This window comes from Pseudopodoces humilis, chromosome 13 (assembly GCF_049639895.1).
Source record: "Pseudopodoces humilis isolate 2021_Gansu_Grassland_sample_001 chromosome 13, ASM4963989v1, whole genome shotgun sequence".
NCBI lineage: Eukaryota > Metazoa > Chordata > Aves > Passeriformes > Paridae > Pseudopodoces > Pseudopodoces humilis.
The window spans coordinates 7,839,952-7,866,852 of NC_142212.1; the positions used below are offsets into that span (position 1 = coordinate 7,839,952).

The window sequence follows — 26,901 nt, forward strand, 5'->3', positions numbered from 1 at the left end:
ATATGAATTGTCAATAAAGCTGAAAGGAGCAATATTATTGATTTAATTACTGCTTGATCAGCTGAGTTGTACCAGTGTCTGCCTTCCCCACTTTTTAAATCATTTGTCTGTTATCTGTTCAGCTCTGCAGTGTAGCTGCAAGGTGAAATAAGTGGTGAGAATGTTTATTATTATTATTGTGGTTCTGAGTGCATCTTTTATTGTTCTTTTCAGAGGTCTAAAGGGATTCTCCTGGGAGTAGTTGGCACAGATGTTCCTGTTAAAGAGCTTTTAAAAACTATTCCAAAGTACAAGGTAATACACAAATGGTGTATATATAATTTCTATTCAGTATAATGTCTCAAATATAACATAATTAATTTAATACGTTGTTATTGTTTATACTTACATAGCTCCATTATTTCACCCATTTTCCTCAGGAATTTTACCACTGTAGTGTCTGAGAGCAAGTGCCATTTTTAAAACTTAAGTTAAAATATGGCCTGATCTTCACATTGTTGTGAATCAGTGTGGTTTAAATGGTAGTATTAAATACTGCCCATATTAAAATCAATGTAATTATAAAATTAATGAAGTTATCAAACTAGTCAGAAATTAGTCAAAATATTAATAAAAAAAAGCTAAAAAATTGCATAACTTTAAATGAAAACCTATCCTTAATGTGGCTTTAGGCTTTCTGTTTGTGTGTAATTCTTCTTGTCCCAGTGACAACTCTACAATAAAATTCTTAAAAATGAATTATCATAGAAATTTTCAAAATTTGAACCACTATATATCTTGTGAAATGTGTTTCATTCAGTAAAACACAAAATGTAATTACTTTTCTTTTAAATTTGATGCAGTACATTAGTATTTCATTACTTCTCCATGTCTGAAATATTTTACTATAGTACTCTTCTATTCACAAATTAAAATTAAATTAATATTTTGCAGTTCATTCCTAGTGGATTTTTTCTGCATGACTAACAAGCATGTAACACAATATTGTAGACAGCCTTTGCTAAAGAGGCCACTGGAATAGTTGCAGTTTGACAGCACCTGTACTGATCATAAATTTGTGTATCATACAAATTGTCTCTTAATTGTCTGACATGTTATCATTTTGTGATTTCTAACAGAGTGTAGGAAGAAACTGACTTGCGAGTGCCTTCCAATATTCTTACATAAAATTCCTCCTATCAATTTTAATTCTAGTTTGAATACATTAGGATTCACCAAATGATTTTCTGGATCAATATACAGTAACTGGGAAGTTTAAATTAAACAAGAACTTGATAAAAATGATGCCTAAAAAAGAGTGACAATAATATTGACAAGGTAAATTGGAGTAAATTCCTGCAACCTGGATCCCACCAGCACAGGGGCTGTGCAAACCCAGCACAGAAAGGCTGTCCCAGATGGAAAAAAGCTGCAGGGAAGAGGCAGCAGGTGACTCCACACTGATATCAAAGCACAGTGACAGAGACATTGCTGCTCAGAATAAATAGCAGGGAGCTCTCTCAGTGCACACACCACCACCATTTGCTAACAGAAACTTATGCTATACTTCTGTGCATGCAGAAATACCGAATCAGTAAATGGTAGAGGAGAAAGGAGAAAGATTTGTTCCTTTGCTAAATTTGGAGCAATGGCCACAATCTTTGGAGCTGCCTGTAGGGAGCTGTGGGGAAAGCAAGTTTCATTTGTAGTGAGAAGGAAGAACAACGTTGTAGTACCTGCAGAAATAAAAGCTTGGCTGTACATGGCTGGATAGGAAAGGCCAAGTAACAGTGATGTTACTCCTAAATAATCTGTAAGATTTGGACATAGTCTGAATATGAGAATCTAGAAAGAGTAGGAGGCCCAAATAATGGATATTGGAACAGATTGAGACTGATTCAGAAAATAATTTTTTTAAGAATTAGTTTTCTATGGAAGTAATATATGATCCTCTTGCTGAATATTAGAGTTTTATTTGAAGGTATGTTTTATATTGCAGGATGTACTGAAAGAGAGGATTATTACAGGAGGCCCCAATATCATGCAATGCAGTTGGGTTAGTGAGATCACTTGAGTTATAACTTCCAGTCCCACATGCCCTAAACAAAGACTCTGCAATTGCAAGAGCATAATCACTCCCGGGACCCATTCCTGCAGAGGCAACACGTGACAAAAAATTCACACAGGGATATAAAATGATGGTTGAAAATAGAAGTCTGCTGGCCTGGAATCCTCTCAGCTTGGATGAGGTGGATTTTATGCTGAGGAAGATGAATAATAGCAATAAGCTCTTTGCAGCAGTTGTTACCTTGACTAAACATCCCCAGATGTCAGTGGCAGTTTCTCCTGAATAAGGTGGGGTTGGATTTGGTAATACTTGACTTACATGTGACATTTTACAACAGTTAAAAGAAGGTATTTTTGTTTCTGAATCTGTGATTTAGAGACAGAATTCAAGGTTTTAAATGGCAGTGCTGCTGTAAGTGGTAACATCTCTCAGATACTGCAGAGACTGTGCAGTTTCACACATTGCACACAACATGATAAAATGGTACCCTCAGATCCTGTGTAGGCCTCAAACAGGCAAATTCTTTTTTCCTGTGAAATATACCACCCACATTTGTTTCCTTACCTGACTTCCATTGCATGGATGTCATTCTGCAGTTATCAACACAGACAATTACACTTGAGATCTGATATTTAGCCAACAGCTCGTTCCCTTGTCACACTATAATAGTTAAAATATGTCCACTGTTATTATTTTGGTTATCCCTCCTTTATGAAGAGATGCCAAGAACGTATAACCTTCTATTGCTCTCACTGAAGTTTATTGCTATAGGAAAACCACTAATTTATGAAGCAATCCTCTGTGTGGCAGATACAGTTGACCATACACAACCATTCACACGGAGACACTATAAATTAATCTGGAATGTTTTACCTGTGACCTTGCCATAATATCACACTCTGGTTTCTATTTCCAGAAAAATCACAGAATACAATAGGCTTGCTCTCCCTTTTGCCTCTTAGAAAGGATTCAGACTTTTCAGCCTTGCTCAAGTTACTTTGTGTCAGACAAACTCCTAAAGACCCACTTCAGCAAAGCATTTAAGAAAGCACTTAAGTAAAATAACAAGATTTAGTAGTGAGAACTGTAAATATCAAAGCAAGATAGTGCTGGAGTTTCAAGTTGTTTTTTTTTTTTTTTTTATTAATACCATAGTGTATTGATGTGGTTGAATAAAAAATACACCGGATATTCTATTGTCTGAGGAATTGAAAAAATTGCTAAATAAGGATAGGAAGATGCTCTTTGCATGGCAAAAGATACATAGTGAACCTGTAGAAAAAGTCTACATTAGCAGCAAGGTTATGCTAAGAGGGGATGTTTGCATAACCACATGAAGGATTTAAAGGTACATTTATTGCATTCAGTGGATGCAATCAGCTGTGTAATAAGCATATTGTTAAACAGACCAATATTTTTATTTAAATAAGTACAGTGCTAAATTGGGCACTGTTGGGCCTCATCAAGCATCTCATTGCTCTCAAGGAATCTCCCACAGTTCCACTCGGTACAAAGACATAAACTTAGAGGAAATTCTTTAGCAGAAAGAGCTGCCTTCTGTGGCTCAAGCTGAACTGGAAATAACAGAGATCCTTTAAGATGGGAAGATGTAACTATCACATATGACAGGTTACTGTTGCTCACTGTAGCTGCACTTTCCTCACCTTTATGTGGCTCTTTAACAACAAGTGAGGAAAACTGTGCACTCCTGGGAACAGGGGAATTTATGATATTCCAGCACCCCTTTGCCCTGGCCCATGTTCTGTATTGCCACATGCTAAGGCATCTCATACATAGCTATATTATATATTATATATATGTATATAACGACTGACTCAGTCACACACCCTGTGCCCCAGACAGCAGAGTTTGTGACAGTGTAAAATTGTGCTCTACGCTGAATTCATCACAATGACAGGTTCTCATTTGCATAAAATGTCAAGGATCTTTGCCTATGTTATAGCATATGTGTGGATAAAGGCTGTGCTGTGTTTGGATATCCAGGTGCCCTGGACAGCTGAATTATTGCCTGATTTTTTGTTCAAGGGTTTACTGGGACCATGCTAATTAGTATTTCTTTCTCATTTACTTTTACAGTTAGGTATTCATGGATATGCTTTTGCAATTACAAACAATGGATATATTTTGACTCATCCAGAACTTAGGCCTTTGGTAAGAATGCTCTTTACTGATCTATTTTATTTAGCTGTATGTGTTGCATTTGGTTTTTTTTCCTAGTGTGAATAGCCTTCATTAAAAATTAAGTACAATGGAGCAGATACTTTCTATTTCATAACCCATCAGAGTTATTGGTAAATTTACCTCTGGAAACAACAGTTAGCATGAAAAAAAACCCCTAGGAAAATAAATATACAAGCTGCTTCTGCAAAACATGCAGACGTCCATTACTGTAAAATAGCAAAGCCAAAAATTGCTATAATTATGTTCATTTTACATTGAAATTGAATGTTGGAATGCTCTAGTGTTGTGTAATAACCCCTATTTGTCATGCTAAAGTGTTAAAGTTAATTTAATATATGTGCAGAAATTTCAGTAAAGCATATTTTTAAGCAAAATAGGAGCACTAGGGATTTTCTGTACTAAAAGAGAAATAGCAGCAAATTTTGCCTTTAGTTTCCCTTATCACCATGTTTGCACTAATCACAGCAAGAAAAATAAAGTTACTGTTTTGCAAATGTTTATCAAGTTAACACCCCAGAGGGCTGGTACATTCCTGGTTGCATCATTGTTTAGGAACAGCACTGTCAAGTGTTCCATCACCACTGGCTCCTAGCAAAGCACTGGCATTAATGGTTCCACTGCTGTGTCCACATGGCTGCCACGTGTGTTCCTCATGGTGCAATTCCTGGCAACCTCCAATTTCAACGATATTTCAGTAGAAAACAGAAATATTAACCGGGTGGATAATTTAATTTGAAAATAAAATTATTGACAAGCTTGATTTATTAAGTCATTAGCATATCTGAAGTCTTCACCAGGCAAAATAATTTGTCTTTCTAAGATTCGGGCTAGGAATTACACACTAAATTAACATTTATATTTGCATTTAGTTTGGTTTTTAACTGGAGTAGAGCTTAATGAAAAGTCCAACAAGGAAGCTTTAATGGGTGAATCTGACATCCCAGGTTTGCAAGCCACAGGAATGTATTTGAAAGTTCTCTCTCTATGTCACAAGAGTTTGATAACTCTTGTCTTTGCTGTAGTGTCCCTTTTTCTTCAGGAAAATTACTTATTTCAAAATTATTAGTATTTATTCACTATATAATAGTTATTTTATAAAACAGAAGGTAGTGAGGTCCAGGAACTCTGGATAGCTCTAAGTTAGGTGGACAGAGGGTCTCACCCTCTTCCTAATTTCTGGTGTTTTGATTTACTGAGGCAAAGCTGGTTTGCTTTACTATCCCTCACCAAATGTACATCTTGAAGGCACTTACTTCATTACCTTATACATCGGAATCTCTTTTTAAAATCAAAATGTTGGTCAGTAGCCCATAAGCTGTCAGCTAGGGGAACTTACTGTGATATATTCATGGTCTGTTCATTTCAGGTTTTTGGAAGAGTCATTTTTACCTCTGGGTTCTGTCAGTGGTGGGTAATGAGAGTCTCCTGTTGACTTCAGTGGAGTTTTTGAGAGTGAAGTGATTGCTGGCCTGGGCCCTTGGTTTAATATTGCAGGCCAAATCCTGATACCATTGCAAAATTCCACAAAATTTGCGACAATATCTGTGTGAAAATAGGTCTGTAGATCTGGAATTAGATAATTCACAAAATATACTCTCCAGAAGTATTTCTGTCTTAGATTTACATTCAAGTCTCATTGATTACTGACTTGATCCACTCTGGTTTATCCTGTGGTTATATTTTCTGGCAGTGATGTAAAACTAGAATTGATGTAAAACTAGAATATTACTGAATTCCTGAGTTCCTAACCCCCTATCTATTAGCTCTGGAGCTGATGTACTGCTTTTTAAGGCATTGTCTTCTGGGACACAGAGCAGAGAAGCAGGATAGCAAACAACACAGAACACTTCCCGCTACACCAGATTTTTATCTAACACTGTGCAGTGTGTGTAGTCATTCAGCCGGCTGCATTTTTTGTGCTGATTATTCTATTGGGTTTATATTTAAAAATGCTTTTCGGGGGGATTTCGTCTCCTGTTTCTGCTGGTTTTTTGAATAAATTTGGCTTTCGGTGAGGCTGGCGGGTTGGGTGCTCACGGCAGGGATTGCAGGGAGGGGAGGAAGCTGCTCCCCAGTGCTCAGCGGGGCTGCCTGCGGCGGCTGCAGCAGCACCTTCCACCAGTCCCACAGAGAGACCAGAGAGAACCTTTCCCTTCCGGCATCAGTAGGGCCATGAGTGGTGGCACACAAGCCAACAACAGAGCCCGGCAGCGGGGCCGGGGATCCCGGGCAGCGGCTCTGAGGCCCGCGGGCCTTTCCCGCCCGCTGCCCGTGGTCCCGCGGCTGCAGCGCGGGGCGGCGGCCGGCAGGGGGCGCCACAGCCCCGCCCAGGCTCGGGGCCCGCGGAGCTCCGGGGTCCGCCTGCGCACCCGCCTGTCCTCCAGGCCTCTCGCTCTTAACCATTCGCTTAATTTTACTTGAATTTTTAGTTTAATTTTTTTTCCTCTCTCTTTCTTTCTCTCTCGCGCTCTCTCTCTTTTTTTTTTTTTTTTTTTTAATTATGCCCTTTTCAAGTCTTCTTTCCTATCCCAGTGGCAACTCTGTAGACTGTAGCTCATGGAATTTTTTATTTTTTATTTTTTTTATTTAAATACTATTGTATCAGAATGCTCCTCTATACTGACTTTGACTAAAAGTCTATATTTTTACAGAGTTGTATTTTATTTTCCACAAGAGAATATTTTCAGTTGTGTGATGTAATCTGGAATTTTATATTCCATTGAAAACCACGACCAACTGCTAATAAAAAAATAATAAATTTTTTGGGAGTTCAAAAGTGAATTTACAGATTTTTCTTGACTTGGTGCTGAGGCTCCTTACCTGTATTGAAATGTGAGCGTGAGGACACAGTCTTTCTCATTTTTGATCATGGCAGATTTAATCTGCTTTTCAGGAGCCTCTTAACACTTGTGGTGTGTGCCAGGTGTTACACTGTTAGATTTTAAAATGAAAATATGTCATGGTGATGATGTTGCCGTTTGCCAGAGAAATGAGTTTACTGATTGCAAAGGAAGAATGAGAAACGGGATAAATACATTTTATCCCTTAGATATGCCCTTAGAAACAACCACCACATTAATTGTGGCTGACTGGTCATTGCTGCAACTATCACCCTGCAGCCTGTTCAAGGCTGGTGCCAGGGGAAAACTGCTGTCTTAGGGAAGTGTAGCGGGATTGCAGAGAAATTAAGGAATGTCGCTGGAAGATGAATGTCTGCCACAGTCACAGATCCCCACCATGGTGACCCTTATCTGGTATTAGGGGTTTGTGCTGTTGCCTCTCGGCCCTAACGTTTGTGTGGTTTTCAATAAATAATAGCAAGGTTGCTACCAGTTTTTCTGAGGTCCGTGGCTTTTTTGATTCATAGCTAGCAATGGGATTTGTATTTTTGTTCAGGGAGTGGAACTGGGTTGGGTTTTTTTCAGTAATTACTAGGTTCATTTAGAGTAGAATACTCAGAGTTCCTGAACAAGGACCATGAGTTTCTTAATTAAAGAAAATATGCATTTAAAGACAAATGCATATGTTCTTGAATAAAGTTGCATCTTTTATTTATATTCTACCATTATTAAAAATAAATCTGAGGTTAAAAATGTGTTCTGATTTATGAATTAATTTAATAATATCCCTGATTACTGAAGATTTTGTAATATTTCTGGTTTTAAATCAAAATCCTCTGTCTCTAAGAAGATTGGGACATTTATTCTTACTCAATATAAGCTCTGGAAGGCTTGTAATGGGGTTTATGAATGGTTGTTTGTGAATGCTCTTAGCTGTAAATTAATTCAGTTGATGCCTTGCTTCCTATAGAAGGATACACATTTTTAATTTGATCAGTCTTGATTGGGAAAGTTACAGCTAGAAATCAAAGCCTTTATACAATATTGAAATGCCCTCACCAAAATATATTGGTGGTTCAGGTGCCTGAGTAAGTTCCCATTTCAGCCTTAGAATGTGAACTGTCACCATGTGTTGTGTTAAGCTGAAGGACCTGGGGTGTTGGAAGATTCTAGATCAGTATTAAGTCTTTTGTAGCTGTAAATTTTGAGAAAATTTGTTTCTCCTACTATAGAAAAACAGAGAAATCTGAGTGTCAGGGGAAACATTAATGCTCCACTTAAGCAGTGTTAGCCTTTCAGAAGCAGCAAATCTCATTTCTCTCTGGGGAGTCCTGCCTGGAACGTAAGATAACCTACACTTACCCTTGCTTTATTCATTGACTCCATAAAACTCTACAGCTGTAGCTGACAGCAGAATATTTAAATGATTTGAGCAGTGTAAATGCCTCACGTTCATTTAAATAACTGAAGAATTCAATCACTTGAATGCCAGTGATTATTCCTATTGGAGTTTACATTTCAAAAAAGACAGCCCATCTGAATCCCTGTGAGAGCATTAAATTGCTATCTAATTAGAAGTGCAAAATTACATATATTTAAAAGATAATTAAAGGTTTGAAGGCTGTTGAATAACTGGTCGTACATATAAATGAATCGCTGAAAATTTGTTAGCAATATGCGAAGCTTTCTTTTATTCTTTGCTTTCAGCTTTGAAGTTAGGTATAACTGAGCTCATGGGTTTAAGTCTGGTAGTATTAAGATAAAGGCAGATGTTTTTAATTATTTCTACTCAAACCCCAAATAATTATAAGCAGCTGCCAGTTTTACATAATCCCAAATGATAAATCCCAAGAATGCAAAGAAAATCCCAAATAAAGGGGTTGTTTTCTTCAGTGGAGTAAATCACATCCATGTTGCTGTGATAATTAACTGCAATCCACCTGAGAATGTGTGCTCAGCGATGAACTTCTTGGCCAGGCTCAAGGTGTGGGACCTAAAGCTGGAGTTTGGTATTGACTTTTACTTCACCCTGTATATTTCCATATTGCTTTATCATTTTAAATATTACTGCACCACTTGAAAAGCAAACACACATTAGGAGGGTAAGTAGACAGGGTTAGTTAAATACCTGTGGCGTAAGAACTATTTTCTTCTGTTGTTTTGTCAGATGGTTCTCCTGTGTACATGGCACATCTAATAGTTCCTACTTTTTCTCTGCCTGGAAATTTAGAACTAAGTTATTCTCTTTTCCCTAGCAAATGACATGACTCCTGTTTTCAGCTTTTCTCTGCAGTATTTCTGCAAATTTTATAGTGCAGCAACTCTTCATTGCCATCTGTCATGGAGAACCCATCCAGAATAACTGTTTTTTACTACCAACCATAACCTAGGAACTTCTAGATTAACATCTTAAATAATAGGTTGGTCATGAAAACCTGTCTTTGCACAGGGAAGTTCTTTTTCCTATTTTCCTGAGAGAATCAAGGTATCACCTTTTTTTAATATTAAACTAAGGAGGTGTGTGTAGAAAGAAACTTTGGTTTCTGACTGAACAGCTCTTAGTGTTCTACAGATTCAAGGCTAAGTGCAGGTCAGTAAGAGATCATTTGAGGTTGCAAACTGGATGGAAACCATGAAATTAAAGTATCAGAAATGACAAATCAGGATCATGTGAGCAGAGAAATGAAGTATTCCAAATGAAATAAAGAGCTTAAAGGCCAAGCAGCAGTGATTTAGATTAAAATGCTGCTTCACATGTATCCCCAGGCAGAATGTTTTGGAGCTGAGTAGCATGTGGAGAATGAAAGCTCAGTCACTGTGGGTGATGTTGTATTATCAGGTTATAAGCAGGTGAAGCAGGGAAAGGGATTTTTTCGCTACTACTGTAGTTTGGTTTGTTTGTTTGGGGTTTTTTGTTGTTTTGTTTGTTTTTAAATCACACTTTCCCCTCGCACAGTCCCCACAGTGGGAGCGGTGGGACAGAACAACAGCTTGTGCTGGGGGAGCTGGTGAAGGTTGTATTGACCATGGGAAGTCAGGTCTGATGCAGTTTCCACCCCAAAAGCTGTAGGTTTTTGCATGACAGTCAAAGCCACCCCAGACAATAAATAAGTGGTAGCTTTAGTGTGCAGAGTCTGAGAGAAGGGAGGGAGCTGAATAACTGCCCAGACCAGGAATTGCAATACATACAGCGTATACAATCTCTGCCTGTTTATTTTAAACTGCATGGAAAAGTGTGCAATTTTAGTTAATTTTGCTTTTCCTCTGATATTTGTTCATTCAAGCTTTCCAATCAGACTTTGTAGATAAGTATACTTTTGCAGGATGGCTTAGTGCAAATTACAGTTATAGAAACAATTATATTGCATATTTTATTATGAAAAACTCAAGCTCAGAAAAATATTTTTGCATAAATACACTTGTCTCCTCTAAACAAAAGAAAAGGGGGTCATTCTCAAAGCCTGATGATATTAATAAACCCAATGAGTATAATACATTATCTAAATTTTGAAGTACTCTTCATCAAAAATATGAAACTTTGTTGAATGATTCTGTTTTAAGATTGGAAGAGTTTTTTCAGTACCTAATTCCTTACTTTTGTACACATCAGTAGTGTGGCAATGGAGAGCTGTTCCTTGAAGTTATTTTACCTCTCTAGGTTTTGGTTGTGTTTTAGTAGGTGCTTTCTTACCACAATATTTTCTCACAGATGATCTCACATTTTGGCTTAGCAAGTTCACTAAGATCTGGTGATGCTTCCAAGGATGCTATCACAGCAACTTCCCCTCTGCCACCTCCCCATTATCCAGATGGAGCACGTCTGAGAAATTCCAATCACCTTAGACCCAAGATTGCAGCTGTTAAGGAGTAGCTTGCTCTGTCCTTGATCAGATTGCTACACTCTGACTCCATAAACATGTGGCTGGTCATATTCAATGCAGATGGTTTGGGACTGCTTGTGTTAAAAAAAAAAAAAAGAAAATCAAAGCAAAGTTTTTAATAATGGCACATGTAAATGGTTGTGTACAGGGTGGTGAAAAAATGTGGTTCAGTCTTTAAACAACACACGTCACACATTGTTTGAATCACCCAGTGCTTTAAGAGTCTGGCCTCATCTCAAACAAAAGATACTGAGTAAGATATAGCTCATTCTAATGGAAAAACCAAATTATGTGTTTTTCTCACAAACAACAAGTTAGAACTATCCTGTAGTTTTGAGTGGACCAAAAGTTTCTTCTTTTGCAGTCCAGATATTTAACACTTTTCAGTGTCTATTTTTGTCCTCCCTGGGGTTAACTGCTATATAATACCACCTCATATTTTATACTAGCCAAAGATTAACAGCACACATTCTAAATCTAGCTCTTTTTCTCCTGTACTTAAATCAGAGTAATTTGGTAGAATTCCTAGTTTCTATCTTTCCCAATGGGTCCCTTAATGATTTTTTTCAATGTTTTATAGTAATCTCGCAGATGGGTTTGGCATCAGGCTTCAATCAAGATTTTATACTTTACCCAGGAAATCAGAGATAAAAGGTTGGATTAGGTTTGCTACGGGAGAAGAAGATATAGATGAATGATATTTTTAAAACCTGGGGAATTGCTTCAGTGTCCATGAATAACTTTTACCAAGAAATTAGTCAAGCAATAAAACCAGAAAGAAGCTAGAGAAGAATAGACATTTTAACATTACTTTTATGAAGTATTTTTTATCTCATCTGCGTGCATTGATGTTTGATGTTTGATGCCCTGGTTACATAAGCATAATGTAAATTTACTGCTGAGAATAAAGTGATATCTTTGTGAAGAATAAATACAAATAAGTTTTGTATCCCATCCTTCCTGCAAGTTGGTTTTGTTTTCTCTTGTCCTTTTCTGAGCTATTGAATTCCTGTGTAGGCAATTAAAGAGTAGCCCCTAAAGTGTGATTGCTGAATAAGGAGTTAGACATCTCAATACTTTATTAGTTCCTGTCCTAAATGCATTTAAGTGCATTTGCCATTCCTTTGAATGCTTGAAGAGCCTAACTCTTGCTTGACCATTGGGGTTTTGGCTTTGTGACTTGTATAAATTTTTAAGACATGAATGCTTCAGATTCTTTTCTGCAGAACTTTTTTGGGTGTTTTATCCAGATCTTCATTTGTTTGCTTTTGGGTTTTGTTTTTTCTCTCTGAGTGTAAGGTGTGGAATCTATATGATTAAAATAAATACAAACTCCATAATCAGTATGATGCTAATGGTTTGCCTTGGGCTTGAAGCCTACTTCTGCTGTCAGACACACAAGATGAACTTCTCTTGGCCTAAGGATCTGCACATGTCTGAGGATGCAGTATAGCCCAGAAGCTCTTCAACATCTGTGAGGGAGGATGTAATTAAACATTGGAATCAGTACAGGAGCTGTTTGCTCTACTCAAATGATCCCAGCTAATGTCTCTGTAACACTGTTCCGCTCTCAGCATTTCAGAGCTTGACTGTAACCATTTCTATACTAGAATGACTAAATCAAATCAAAGATTTATTCAGTTAATTGGTGCAGCCACAGAGAATAGATGTAGTTACTCCCTGTAAAGATTAAAGATAATATTGATATAGCTGCAGCCATAGTGAAAGGCTTGCAAAACACAGCTACAGAAATCAAGCCCTGGCAATGACTGGGATGTTATCCTCTCATATGTTATTCTTCTGAGATTTAATTAGATTGCCTGCAAATTTTGTACTTCAGTATTTGGCTATAGTTATCTCTCTAGCTATCAGGGCTGTCACACAGCAAGAACTAATTGTAGAACTGAGCTGCCTGAATTCAAAATCTGGGGTGTGCTAAAAGCAGAAGTTCTTTGCATCTCTCTACCCGTCTGTTGAATAGTAGTAGATGAGAATTAGACAACCTTGTTACAAGAATAGTGGTTTCTAGCAGAGGGCAAGAAAAGTGCATGAAAATATTTTTCAATTGCATCTTTATCACTTCTCAGAACTTACACCAATCACTGGGATTTTTTTTATTCAAAAGACGAGAGTTGACTCAGGATTTTATCCCATAGAATTTCCTGGAAGAACTGTCTTTAAGAAAATATAGGGTATCCAATTCTTTATGAGCAAAAATTAAGGAAGCTCAGTGAAGCCTGTACTAGGAGAAACTTTACAGTGCTACCAATATCTCAAAATCTCTTTGTGATTATGGTATTGTAGTCAAGATTTGTAAAATTTTGCTGTTCAGGAAGATTTTTGTTGTTCCTATTTTTAAGTAATGTCTACAAAAGCAACTGTGGGATTTATATGAGAATTTTTAATTCAGAGAGGAAAAAGTCAGGATGGAAATAACCTTCTTAGTGCTCAGAGAGCAAGGCTTTCCCTTGGTCTTTGTGTAATCTGCAGAACATGACTGAAAGTGCCTGCAGCACTGGCTGTGGTGATGAATGGCTTGTCTCAAACACTGACAGGTTTGGTTTATGGTCTACTTGGTCCTGGCCTGAGGGAGGAGAATCAGCCATATATATTGCCTTACAGGTACAGCTTCTATCCTCTGCTGAGTAGTCACAAAAGCAGTTTGGGGATATTTCACAGCATCACAATGTCTCCTGTCATACCTCATAAACAGACTTGTGGTTTCTCTTGATCAAAGACCGGATTTCATGTTATGCTGATTCTTTCCCAAATTTACTTTTTTTTCAAGTGTACTCTCCTAATTTTACTTAACCAGTCAGATTCTTTATTCATAGGTCTTCCTAAGCACTCCTTTCTTCCACTGAGCCAGGTTCGTGTGGTTGCACTAATAGGCTGATTTTGAATGTTCAGCAGAGGGCAGAATTTCCCACGTTATAAACACTTCGGTGTCAAATTAATTTGTCACAAGAATGTTTATTTTAAATGTGTGATTTACAGCGTAACAGTGAGTAGTGATAAAACACCCTACATTATCATTATTACTATGTTACTTTTCCCCATGAAGTTGTAGATAAAATGCAATATCAGCAAACATTAACACCATACTTCCCAAAGACTTGCATTTTATCTTGTTTGGAATGAAATGGATAAACATTTTGTTGATAAGATTATAGTAAATATAACTTTCTGTACAGCTGAAAGAGCCAGTTGGAGATATTTAACAAAAACTGCAAGATCCAAGGTCTTGTGTATTTTCCATATGGGGAGAAGAAGGTACAGCAGCTGAAGTTGTCCACCCTGTGTGTCCATCAAGAAAAGCACTGCATCATGGCAAGAGATCATGCAAATAATCATGAGATATAGGGTTTTAGTTCACAAGGAGCATTTATGCAGCAGTATGGTGCACTTTGTGTGAATTAAGCCACCTATTGCTAAATGTATTGCCGACCATCAGCATGCATTTAGAATTTTTTTTAATTTTCTGATACAAAATCAAATTTGTTTTGCAAATAAAACAGGATGTGCTAACAATTTCACCTTTTTGATACCAGTATGAAGAGGGAAAGAAACGAAGGAAGCCCAACTACAGTAGTGTGGACCTTTCTGAAGTGGAGTGGGAAGACAGAGATGATGTGGTAAGTGATGTGTTTTAAAACCCTGTCAGAAGACATTGCTGCATCCCACTAGTGTACCTGGAAACTGTTTAAGTAGTCATTAGAGAGGCCACCTGACTGCTCTCAGGAGGGGAAGGACAATAGTCCCTTTTATTTCATTCAGATTTTTATAACTGTTTTGCATTGCTTCTTCCTTACATATGCATGTACCACAAACACAGATTCTTTGTATTTTTGGTAAAACTCATCACCCTTACAGTCTCCATGCATCCCATTGTGTATTTGTGCTGGATAGCAAATATAGCACTAGAAACAGGAATAGAATGTTTCCCTAGGGCTGGTCCAGACAACTGCTGAAACTCAGAAATGAGCTGAACTTCTTTCCTTAATGGAAGTAATGTGAGGTTTTTACTTAATATACAAAGTCAAAAAAACATCAGATGGATAAACAAAACGGGATTATTTGACCTACATGCAGAGCAGAGTTTCACTCCAAACTCTAATTTCAGATAGATGGGTAGCTGCAGGAGCATGAGTTCTGTGTCTATCACACAATGTTTTCCATTAACCTCATTTTTCAGTGCTCCATCTACTCTGTAGTTCACTCTTATTCTTTCTTACCTTTCAGGCTTAGCCTTTTCTGCAGTACTGTATCAAAAGCTTTCCTTATGTCCATGGCTTAACCTTTGCCTGTTCTTTCTGTCACTTCCTCTATAAATCTGATTTGTTAGGCATGATTCGTTTTGTGTGAATCTGTGCTGACTGTCCCTAATTAAATCGTAACTTTCCAGGTGTTCACCTTTCTGTCCCGTAATTTTGTTTTTCCCATAAGGTCCCTCCTGCCAAAGTCACGACTGCATGTCTGTATTTTTCATAGATGTCTCCTCGATCCCTTCTCAAATATCAGTCCTGTGTTAGCTTCTCTCAAGTCCCTCATACCTCTACTTTTCCAGAGAGGTTTGAATACATCCACTGAAGGTTCCCATATTTACTTTGTCATGTCCTTCTGAAATCTGGGATGGATCACGTACAGCAGCCCCTGGAGTCTTGTCAGTCTTCAGATGTCCTAATTTCTTGATCCCTGTTCTGACATAAGTCTATATTTTCTTTCTCCCTTACAAAATATATATCTTGCATTCCTCGTTCTCCACCCCCTTGGTGAATAGTGAAACAGTTCATCTATGTTTTAAGCAGGGTCTGTTTCACCAGGTGATAGATTGTCCTTGGCCTCTCCTCAGAGGCCATTTCACTTCCTAAGTTGAAGTTTTGTGTTGGAGTGCACACACAAACTTTTTCAGCGTTTTTATAGCTTTGTGTCATTTTCTATGCACGCACTATTTAAGGTCTCCCCATAAGATTTTCATATATTGTAGCAACCTTCTGCAATCTTGGCAATCCCATTGGCTTCATGTTTTATACCCTGCTTTTTCTGTTATCTTTGATCACATATTACTCAACCAGTTTCTCTGCTAATGACCTTTTAAAATTTCCTCTCTCCTTTCAAATGTTATTGCATCTACACATAGATTTTAAACGTTCATGACTTTTCTTCTTTAAACTTTCATGAGTTTTCGTCTTTAAATCTTCATGATTTTTCTTCTTGTTATTTGTCCTTGCTTTGTTTTCTTTTTTTTCCCTTATATTTCTTCTATTACTTCCTCTGCTTAATTTTCACATTTTAGTCCCTTTTTTCAATCATATCTTAGTAGAAGTTCAGTGGTTCAGATTACGGAACACTGAGCTATTTCTGTGACATTGAAAATCAAGTTTTATTTATAATTGAGATTCTATCTGAGCACACAGAAAAGTCCAGATTCAGCTCTCTCTAAGTACTGCCTTTGATTGAGACCCCTAAGGTCCATCACTTTTTCTGAAAATTCCTTACAAAAATTGAGTTTCCTTATATGAAGGCTGCAAAAATCTTATTTCACATTTTGATGAAAAAGGCCTTGGATTTGATGTTCTTGATTTTTTCCAAGCTCGGGTAGTAAAGCATTGTTTATTTAACTGCAGAGAGAAAGAATTAATGTATTCATATAGCTACTTTTAATAACATAGACTACTACTGGTTTTTCTCCCATGAAACACTTATGTAGAAGCTGATTAAGACATTTTCTTACGTTTTGCCACATTAATTTAATGGTTACATAGTTTTCCAAGAATACAGAATGATCTCATACTGCAACAGTGAAACTGAGTTGTTAGGAATTGATTGAAAGATATTTTGTTGAAGGAGCAATAATGCTTATTACTCTGAAAGGTGAAGACATGGGTTTTCTCCAATGATCCAATGAGGAAAAGGTGGCCAAACTAAGGTTAGAATTTTTTTCACCATGAAATACTGTTGTCATAAATATATCAGCTCATTTTCCAGGTTAACAATACCTGCTATCTTGCAGTTAAGGCATTTTATTAGAAACAGAAATTTTAGCATAAGCTTGTTAAGTTAACAGTGTCTTCCAGCAAGGTTTGCAAATGCACAGTACCAGAGAGGAGAAGTTTCAATTTGAATGGAGACCTTTTCCTCATTAACTCACTTAAAATTCTTCTGGTAAAATTTCTAGCTGAATGAATTGAGGTTTTTTCCAAATTAAAAAAAAAAAAAGACCATGAATGAACGTTTTGGGGCCTGAAGCCAACTGAGGCAGTGCTTACTTTATGCATTTGAGGAGGGAGATGAAACTGCAGAAGAGCTGAGAAACTGGATTACAAAGCCAAGAAATGCAATCACAGCAAGCAGGGAAAAAAAAAAAAAAAGAGAGAGAAAACTCTAAATCCCACATGCAGACTTGATCTTAAACACTACTGAGAGTTTGGAGATTCTTTTAGTAAATCTATGACTTGCCTGAGGCTTGTGGGAGGAATGGGACTTAGACAACTGGAGGCACCAATAGGAGAAAAATGAAAACCATGTTAAAGATAAATGGAACTGTTCTGTAAATGTTAGAAAGTAGATGGTTAATTAAGACCAGCTCTCCAAGTCCAAAACCACAAAACTTAAAATAGGAAACTATTTCCAGAATTGCCTATTATGTCTTGGTAAAAAAAAAAAAATCTACAGTAAAATATATTCTTTATTTTACATATACTTCCTGCTAAAAATTATTCTTTTGCACTCACTGACAGAAGAGTAAGACTGTTAATTCAAATCTAGAATTAAATTTAAAGAGCTGCAAAGTTTTCTGTTTTTGATAGGTCAGCCATGCTCAACTTGTTTGTGAGAATAAAGCTAGATATTTCACTGGCCAGTTTGGTAATTCTCTTTTCCCTCCATACTAACTCAGCCTGCAGAGCACATTGATATGTCTGTTTTCACAACTTCTCATTAAAACTTGACTGAACTGCTCAGTCTGGCATGAGGTACTGTAGAACAGGAGATATTTATTCAGCAGGAATCCAAAATTGTGTTTAGATAGATATGCAATAGAAGAGACATATAAGTGCTTATTTTGTCAATATTTTCCTGCATTTTAAATTCTGAATTGATTAGCAATAGTGGAATTTTCAAATTGTGATGAAAATTACAGCTGTAAAAAATCTATAGTTGCTTTTTCCTCACAAAATAACTCACGTCATCCATTAGTAAATCTAAGTGTTCCAATTAAAAATTTCCATTTATGAATGGTGTAAGTTAAACAGCAACTTTTTTTTTTCTTCCCTAAAGTGAACTGATAAATAGGCAAATTCAAAACCCGAAGGCTGAGGATTTCTCAACAAACCTGTCTTGTCTTTCCTCAGTTATAGCCCAGAGACCCTGCCCTCAGACCAGCTGTGCAGGGGTGGCCTGTCCTCATCCTTGGGGACTCTGATGGTCACTTTGGCTTACAGGCCTGGGCTCTGGTTGTTGGGTTTTTTCACTCTTTTCCTCATCATGGTGCATTCACCTAAGAAAGAGATGGTGTGTCTTCAGGGAGGAAGGCAGGGAGCACCAAGGCGTGCTATGGGCAAAGTTTTTAGGAGTGATCAGAGTTTTTAGGAATGATGGGCCAGGAACTCTGCTGCCCCCAGGCCTGGTAGTCTGTATCTCATGCAGAAAGTAAAATTACAGGACAAGAGTGTTTGTTTGTAGTGGTGATCTAAAAAGTAACAGATTTAACTTGCAGAAGCAGCAGTTAAATCACTGTGTATAAACCCTTTTCCATTTGTTTTCTGTTTTCCCTAGCTTCTCTGATTTTTTTGGCTTATAAAGCAATAAAACACATTTTTGAAGGGGATTTAAAATATCTTATAGGAAAACTTGGAGAGGTCCAGGCCAATTGTTAAAGCTTTGACTGGCTTAGGGCTTCCACCACAGAGCTAAAATTTAATACCTTGCAAGGGGTGTCTGGACACCAATGAACAAGCAGAGGGAATTACAGAGCACTGTGGCTCTGTGTTCCCACTGGATCACGTTACTGATCAAATGGGCTGTCATTCTAGTTTTCATGGGCTAGTGTTAATTTTTGATGCAGTTAGGATGAGGTTTCTGGTGCTCATTAAGGATGCAGCCCAATGTAGACTCTTAAGCAGAATAAATAGCGCAAGATAAGCGGGGTTTTCTCTTTTTTTTTTTGCTTTCTTCTTATCCATGTCATTGTTGATGTATTTCATCACTGGGCCCGGTCTAACCAACTAAATCCAGCTAGGAATCTAGCCCTTGCCTTGCCATGCAGTAAATGCAGAATAGCAGTCAGTTACACTGTTCATACCGAATAAAATCCAGATTACTACACAAAAAGGTATTTTACTATGAAGGATGCAGAGAGCTCCTATCTTATGTACCTTAGCTTGAAACTGTATGGCAGGAGCCTTGGCCTATACAGTCACTAATAAAATCTGTAAATGGGCTCTCCAGGGTGTAGTAGAATTGTTGAAAATGAAGAAATGAAGAAACTTGAGTGCTACTTAGGCCAAATGAGTGTATTACAGGGCTCAGAGTTAAAGGGATTAGAGGAAAAGCAAATAAAGGAATTGACACACATTTCCTTCATTTCAGCTTCGAAATGCAATGGTGAACCGAAAAACAGGAAAATTCTCCATGGAAGTGAAGAAGACAGTGGACAAAGGGGTACCATGTCTAAAATACTATTCCAACTAAATGTAAAGCAAGCAGATAGTTTTTAAACTATTTTTAAGGTTGCTATAAATATGGCTCCCTGCAGTATATATATTCTTTTTCACTCACTGAATGTAAACTTTGCTTCTAATTATATCAGTGACTAACCACTTGATCTTTTATACATTTCTTATAGCAAAGTAACTTCTTCTCCTCTCCTCTTCTGACTTTCTTGTTCTGAATCTAGAAGCGGGTCCTGGTGATGACAAATGACTACTATTATACAGACATCAAGGGTACTCCATTCAGGTAGAGCTGGCCATAACAAATGGACATTTCATCCAACTCATTGGATTTGTGCTTATACAGAGCTTGTGAACTCATTAAAAGCTCATCAGCAAAAGCTGACAATGAAATATCCCTGGACAATGCTGAAAATAGCAAGGAAAAGGAGCCTACCAGCATTCCTTTCAGCTTTTCCAGGGATGGAAAGTTTGTGCAAGCGCACACAGGCAAACTCACAGTGTTTGTCATGGCTTACATTTCATTGAAAAAATATTCAGTTGAGGTTTACACTGAACGAAAGGCTTTCGCAAGTACTTGGAGAGCTATAAATACTATAATCCATTTAAGTAACTACATCTTGAGCCCCATTTTATTTTTTTTTTCCACAACAAGAATGTAATGTAAAATGAGATAGTATTTCACTTCTAATTTGAGGTTTGGATGTTTTCTTTCTCTGAACTACCTTCAGTGTATTTCTATAACTAAAACCAAGTAAGCCGGTAATTTTGGCATGTATTTTAGGAGGAAAAAAAAAAAAGGAGAAGAAAAACAGGTAGCCACTTTAGAAATGCTCATATATGAACTAGAAATAAACTGCTAACAAAAGAGCCCTAACTGTACTTTGCACTTAAGGCAGGAGTTTGGCAGTTGCAATACTCAACTGAAATCTTCTTCAATAGAAGAATTTCACATAACTTGAGCTACATTACCACACAGAGACACTACAGGCACATTTTCTCTGACGTCTAATGCATCTTCAAATTTATTCATGGGTGGTAATACTTAGTGGGTTTCTTGTTTTGTTTTTATTTTGTGGAGGTTTTTTTTGTTGCTGTTTGTTTTTCTTTTTTGTTTGTTTTTCTTTGGCACTGGCACTCTTGCACTATCAGGTAAACAGAAATGGGGTTACATACATGGATGTAGTGTGAGTTATGGCTCTGAGGAGAGAAATATAGTTAGGAAAACTATCCTTTTTCAATATGGTATGTATCTAGTTTCAGGTTGTTGTGTAGATTCAGGAGAACTGCACACTGTAGTGTCAAAGATGTTTTGTGTTCAGCCCTTTCCCAGACTGAGCTGTTGATTGCAGCTTGTGTGCTCTTGAGTTTGGTGCCTCTCCAGGTACTTCAAGTACTAGCCCATGCATTTGCAGTCTTGCTGATTACTGCAGATTGCTAGCTCAAGATAATCCTCTTCAATGAATGGATGAATGGCAGAAGGTGTTCTGTGCTTGTGTTCAATAGCAAGAGGCAGAGGATCCCCCAGCCACTTGAGTAAACTTGGATGTGTTAGATGGTAGACTGAAAACCAGACCAAAGCACAGGGTATAACTGTTGAGAATTTATGAAGCTGAAGTTAATACAAAAGAGCTATACTAGCTAAAAATATGAAACACAGAAAAATTACTCCAGGAGGAGACATGATGCTGTTGTCACATTTGAAATTCTTTTCCTCTTAGTAGCTCCATCAATTCCCACACTTCTGTAGCTTCTCAACAGCTTAGTCTGATTTACAAAAAACTGTCTCCTTTATTGTAAGGCCATAGTCATGTTCAAGGCTCAGCTGAAGAAATCTCATGCTGGGTAAACAGCAGTAAGCTTGGAGGGGCTCATTTATTAGTTTGCCAGGGAATAATGGTTTACTACACCTCTAAGCACACATAAATACAGCCAATTGTTGCAGGCACATCAGTACTGAGACATCATTGAAGCAACTAATTGAACAATAAATATAATTGGTGAGGGTCTGGAAACAAAAAAGTTTAAGTTAATCATAGTACATGAGCTGGAAATGTTAAAAATGAAAATAGCTCTGAATGTCTGCTATTGTTTGCCTCACAGATTTCAAGGTCTGCTTTATTTCTCTGCACAGTTTAGGTGTGGCTCTCTCTAGAGGACATGGAAAATACTTCTTCAGAGGGAATGTAACTGTAGAAGAAGGTAAGGTACCTACCTTCTCATGTAGCTTACACAGTAGTTTTATTGTTAATTTGGTAGTTCCTTGTCTGCAGATTCCATAAGGGAATTAGATTTTTTTCTTTAAAAATCACTTACTTCACAGGGTTTTAAGCACAGTCAGACTATTTGTGAATCTTCTTTAGATAGGATCATCCTCCATCCTCCTCTCTCATTGTTCCAGAGAACAACTCATAGCCCAGTGTTAATTATTTGTGGTGTTTCTTGAATGAAGTAACCACTAAGAGCACTATAATGGCTGTTGGTTTTGTTCACAGACTATACATTGTGAAATCTTTCAGAGCTATAACTGGTTCATGCATTAGGTACAAGGATTTACATGTCAATAGTAGTAGAGGTAGCCAGGGAAAGAACTGCTCTTTGGTTTTGCTTTTTGAGAAGTCCCTGACTAAATGAGTTGAGGAGTCAACTGTGTGTGGTGATAAAGTTGTTTGGCAAGAAGGTTTCTAAAGATGAAGGAAGAGTGGAAACATTTCAGAAGGTTGAAGGAAAGGTTGAAAATTTTAGAACCTGCTGAACAAAAAGTGTTTCAATAGAGGAATGCTTTCAGATTTTATGCTGAAGTCTCTATTTCTGATTCTTCTTGTTTAGTCAGTGATGTTAAACAAGACAGTTAATTTCTTCAGGCTTTTGTTCTTCAGCTGTATTTTGGGACATGAATATGTTCTCGTACTCAGGAGAGATAGTTATAACGAGAAGTTCCTTGGGTTCCTGCACAGCAGCTACAAAGAGGACACAACAGGAGACTTGGAGCTACTCTCTCCCTAGACTGTTCCAAACATCCTTCTCACCAATGTTCTTTAATGCAGCCACACATCTCAGTCAGTCTGAGTCCCAGGTGCACCCCCAGAAGAGTTAACAGAACCATAACTAACAGTTCCCACTCTTACCTTCACTGATTCTCTCTCACTTCACCTCACTGTCCTCCCCAGGGAGCACAGTTTTAGTTCCAGTTTTGGCTTCCCTGCCCTCCTTTGTCACAGTTACTCTGTTCTTGTTCATTATGTGCTCCGGGGGGTTAAACTGTTGCCTTCTGAACCCTATGTGCTTATTGTCTATTGATAAGTATTTTAAGAGTTTTTAAAATTGCCAAAGTACATTTTTATTGTGCTATGTAACTAATGATATAGTTCTTATTTACAAGGATTTGTGTGACCTGTTGGTACAAAAAACATTTCTCAATAATCCCATAAATTGCTGCTTGTGTTCATGGCCCGTGTGCTTAGGTTTTGAGGGAATTGTTCTTAATAATTTTTTTCTTTATAAGAGAGGAGAACAACTCTCATGAAATGAGAAGTGTGTATTTTAGCATAAAGAACTTTACTGGCCAAAGAGAACAAGGGAGTATGACCAGGAGTCCTTTACCATTTTGCATTTGTCTTTGTTCAAATTGTCTTCTAAATTTTAAATACATTATGTGAGTAACTTGTATAAGTTAAACATATCAGCACAATTTTTTTTTCTTACCTTTTCAGTTTTAGATCTGATTTAACTAGTTTTGACAGTTTGTTAAACCCTAAAGCATATTTGAACATGGTTTACTGTGATTTATTTCATTATGGTAATAATGCACTTCCAAGAAGGGTTTATATTATGGAGTGTATGCAAATAACCATCTGTTACCCAGACTTCTCCCTAAATAACCCATTTTTATTCCTGTTACAGGTTTACATGATTTAGAACACCCTGATGTATCCTTAGCAGACGAATGGTAAGCCTTAAATAAAGCATGAAATTAGTGTCTGTTGCCCCTCTTGGTTTCATATTGTTTGTGCTTGCGGAGCCCAATCTTTAGTCCAAAGACAAAGAAAGATTGTGCTTGTACATATAACTTTTTCCTGTTTTGACAACGTGTTCACAGGTCCTACTGCAACACTGACTTACACCCTGAGCACCGGCAGATGACTCAGTTAGAAGCAATTAAACGCTACCTCACAGGAAAAGAGCTCCAATGCAAGTACTTTGTTCAACATGGATTTGCAGGCTTTATCTCAGCTAAAAACTGTCATAATTTACCTTCTACAAAATGCAAAGCTACTTCGTTTAGCCTGTGATGATTTGAGATAGGATTGCTTAACTGATGTTGCTTTGCAATTTTATTTGGTTTTAAGCTTTTTCTGGGGTATCAATAAAGATATAATTACTTATTAGAATGAATGATGTATTATTAGTAGTAGTACTAATTATGTTACAAATTTTTTACCAAACATTCAAGTTTCTGTTCAGATGGTGTAGCTGTACTATTCAAAATTACCGCTCCATCTGTTTTTATAAATTGAACAAGACTGAAGGGAACCAATCCCTGAATTGCACCTCTAAAGAATATACTGGATATTTCATGAGTATTTTAGGGAGGATGCGTATGTAATAAGCATTTCTGAACTGGAAATTAGAATAAAAAATTCAGATAGGTGCTTATTCTGTATGTTTGCAGAAATGCAGAGATTTTGTGACTGTTACTAGACCTACTTGTATCCTTATGGCATATGCAAACATGAGCATTAGATAGTGTATACATGAAGAATATACATGAATATACATGAAGTGGAGTATCACTGGGTTTTGACTTAAATTGTTGCTAATGCAATGAAATTATATGTGAAAAACTGCACTGTGGTAAAATACAGTGTAATATTATGTAGTAAATGCTGTGGTGCAAAATGTTTGAATGCATATCACAGATAAAATAAAATGTAAAAAAATATTGTTTAGTCATCTAAAAGAAGTCTTTATATGTACATACATTTACTGATTTTATTGTACTGTGGTAGGTGATAAAGAATTGATCCAGGAAGTTTTGTTTGATGCAGTTGTGAGTGCACCAATTGAAGCTTATTGGACCAGTCTAGCATTGAATAAATCAGAGTAAGTGGTCTTTGTGTCCATCATTATTCAAGAGTCATGGCTGTATTTTTATTTATTTATGTTAATGAACTGGTGGAATGTCTAACAAATAATGGTATGCATGAAAATACTCTACTAAGTACTTGATCCTAAATACCACCAAATTTGAGTTCAATCTGAAGTGTTTATCTTGCACGGTATGTCATGATGATTAACTGAAAGGTTACCCAATTTCCACAATAGAACTGGTGAAATTGTACCCTAATTGCAGTTTATCATTCTGTGTATTTTTAACAAAGGGTACTTGAGAAATTTAGTGCAAAACTTACTAAAATTATTGATGCAATTGGTATCTTGTCTCAGAATAAATTATATATATAAAAACTAGCACTGCAAATAATTTCTTTAATCCTTGATTTGTTTATTTTCCAGAACTACTTGGGATCCAGATTCCTGTTAGGGAGAGTTAGGAGATTAGTCAGTCCTTTTCAGAGTTTTATCTTCTACTTTATTCATTTATGCTATGATGTACTAAGGTGTTAAGTAACAAGTTTTTATCCATATTAGAGTAAACAGGTGTTAAGCTTAGCAGTTTACATGAAATACAGTGGTTGAAAGGCAGTTCTGGAGATTATCCCGATTCGATTTTCCTAAATTCCAACCATTTTCTAAAAGTTGAATGAAAAAATACCTTGCTGTACATCATGAACTCCTGAATGAATAAGAGCAACATGATAAGATCTGGTTTATCAAAACATCAGCCAGCCTTCTCTGAGAAGATAAAGATAAGAAATTCTTGCATGCTGATATACTGTGGCCATTGAGAGGTGTAAGGTGTCATCCCACACAGTGAAATAACAGATCCAAAGCACAAGGACAGCTGTGGAATGATGCCAGTGGGAGACTTTTGAAGCCCTTTCAGATTTTTACTTTGCTTCACTGTCTCATTAATGAAACAATAAAATGGCTCTGGTCCCTGGTTTTGTGGTAATGGGACTGAAGTTTTTGCAGCCATACAAGAATTCGTTTTAAAATAGCTTGGTACTGATAACAGTGCAGCAAAAGAGTTCAGTCTGAGCTGCCTGCCATGTTTTTTTTCCCAAATTCTAGAGGCTAAAGCTTGTCCTGATGGCAGCTAAGTTTGACACTCCACTACCTGTTTTAAATCTGTTTGCTTACCTGAGCAATAGTCACACCTATGACTTGAAGCATAAATACAGCACAGAAATGCTGAATGGATTGGGAGTGAGATCTGGAATTCCTGCCCATCTCAGAATCACTATGTCAGTGGTTATTAAATAGTTTATATACAGCTATGCCATACCTCTTTATTCTATTATTCTGTCCATATAATCCCTTCCTACAAATCCTACAAAATTTATTGTGTTTGGCTTTTTAGGGGTTCTTAGTCTAAATAGCATTTCTACATTGCAGACTATTCAAAATCCAGATGACTATAACTTAAAAAATAGCATTTAAAAGTAAATCAATAAACAAGGGAATTATGCTTACAATAATCTTTCTCCAGAAATGTGTACACTTGTGCTTTCTGAGACAGTGATGCAGCTCTGTTTACTGTCTGAAGCATTCTTTGCTTGTGTTCTGCACTGTTTCAGAAACTCTGACAAGGGAGTGGAAGTTGCCTTCCTTGGGACACGGACTGGGCTCTCTCGTATCAACCTGTTTGTGGGCCCAGAACAGCTGACCAACCAGTAAGTAACAAACTCTGCAGGGCAGCCAGGTAAGAAAAGAGAGTCAAAAGTTTGTTTTTATGAAGCCCATCTACTGTTTCTTCAAACAGAACAAGTTAGAAAGATATCCTAAGATCCCTTAAGTTCTTTCTTTGACTGGAACATCTGGAACAATGAACTATTTTACACTTGTAGCCTATAAATTTGCTTCGCCTGCACACATCTCACATCTCTTTTCTTCAGAGAACAATTATGATCATGCTACACCTTTTACTACACCACCTGAAAACAAATACCTGTAGGCTTTTTCAGGGACTTTGTGTCATTGTGGAAAATACTTTTGGTGTTGAAATAAAGCCAAGTGGCAGAATTGGACTGGGTGAAAGAGGAGTAAGATCTCATCATAAAAGAGTTTCCCATTTTCCTTGGAGAACATGTAATCTAGTGGAGGTATTATGCATATAAAAGAAAATCTGTGCTTGATAT

General features: G+C 37.1%; 1 protein-coding gene across 1 annotated transcript in view; it reads left to right on the top strand.

Annotated features, from left to right (window-relative positions):
- CACNA2D3 (calcium voltage-gated channel auxiliary subunit alpha2delta 3) overlaps window positions 1–26,901 on the top strand; it is a 387,704-nt gene that overhangs the window by 280,220 nt on the left and 80,583 nt on the right. The window contains exons 15-24 of the mRNA XM_088061797.1: window positions 214–294; window positions 4,145–4,219; window positions 14,522–14,605; window positions 19,560–19,631; window positions 19,867–19,928; window positions 21,777–21,844; window positions 23,546–23,591; window positions 23,742–23,833; window positions 24,652–24,745; window positions 26,341–26,436. Coding sequence (XP_087917923.1) covers window positions 214–294; window positions 4,145–4,219; window positions 14,522–14,605; window positions 19,560–19,631; window positions 19,867–19,928; window positions 21,777–21,844; window positions 23,546–23,591; window positions 23,742–23,833; window positions 24,652–24,745; window positions 26,341–26,436 — 770 coding nt within the window. The remainder of the gene's footprint in view (window positions 1–213; window positions 295–4,144; window positions 4,220–14,521; window positions 14,606–19,559; window positions 19,632–19,866; window positions 19,929–21,776; window positions 21,845–23,545; window positions 23,592–23,741; window positions 23,834–24,651; window positions 24,746–26,340; window positions 26,437–26,901) is intronic.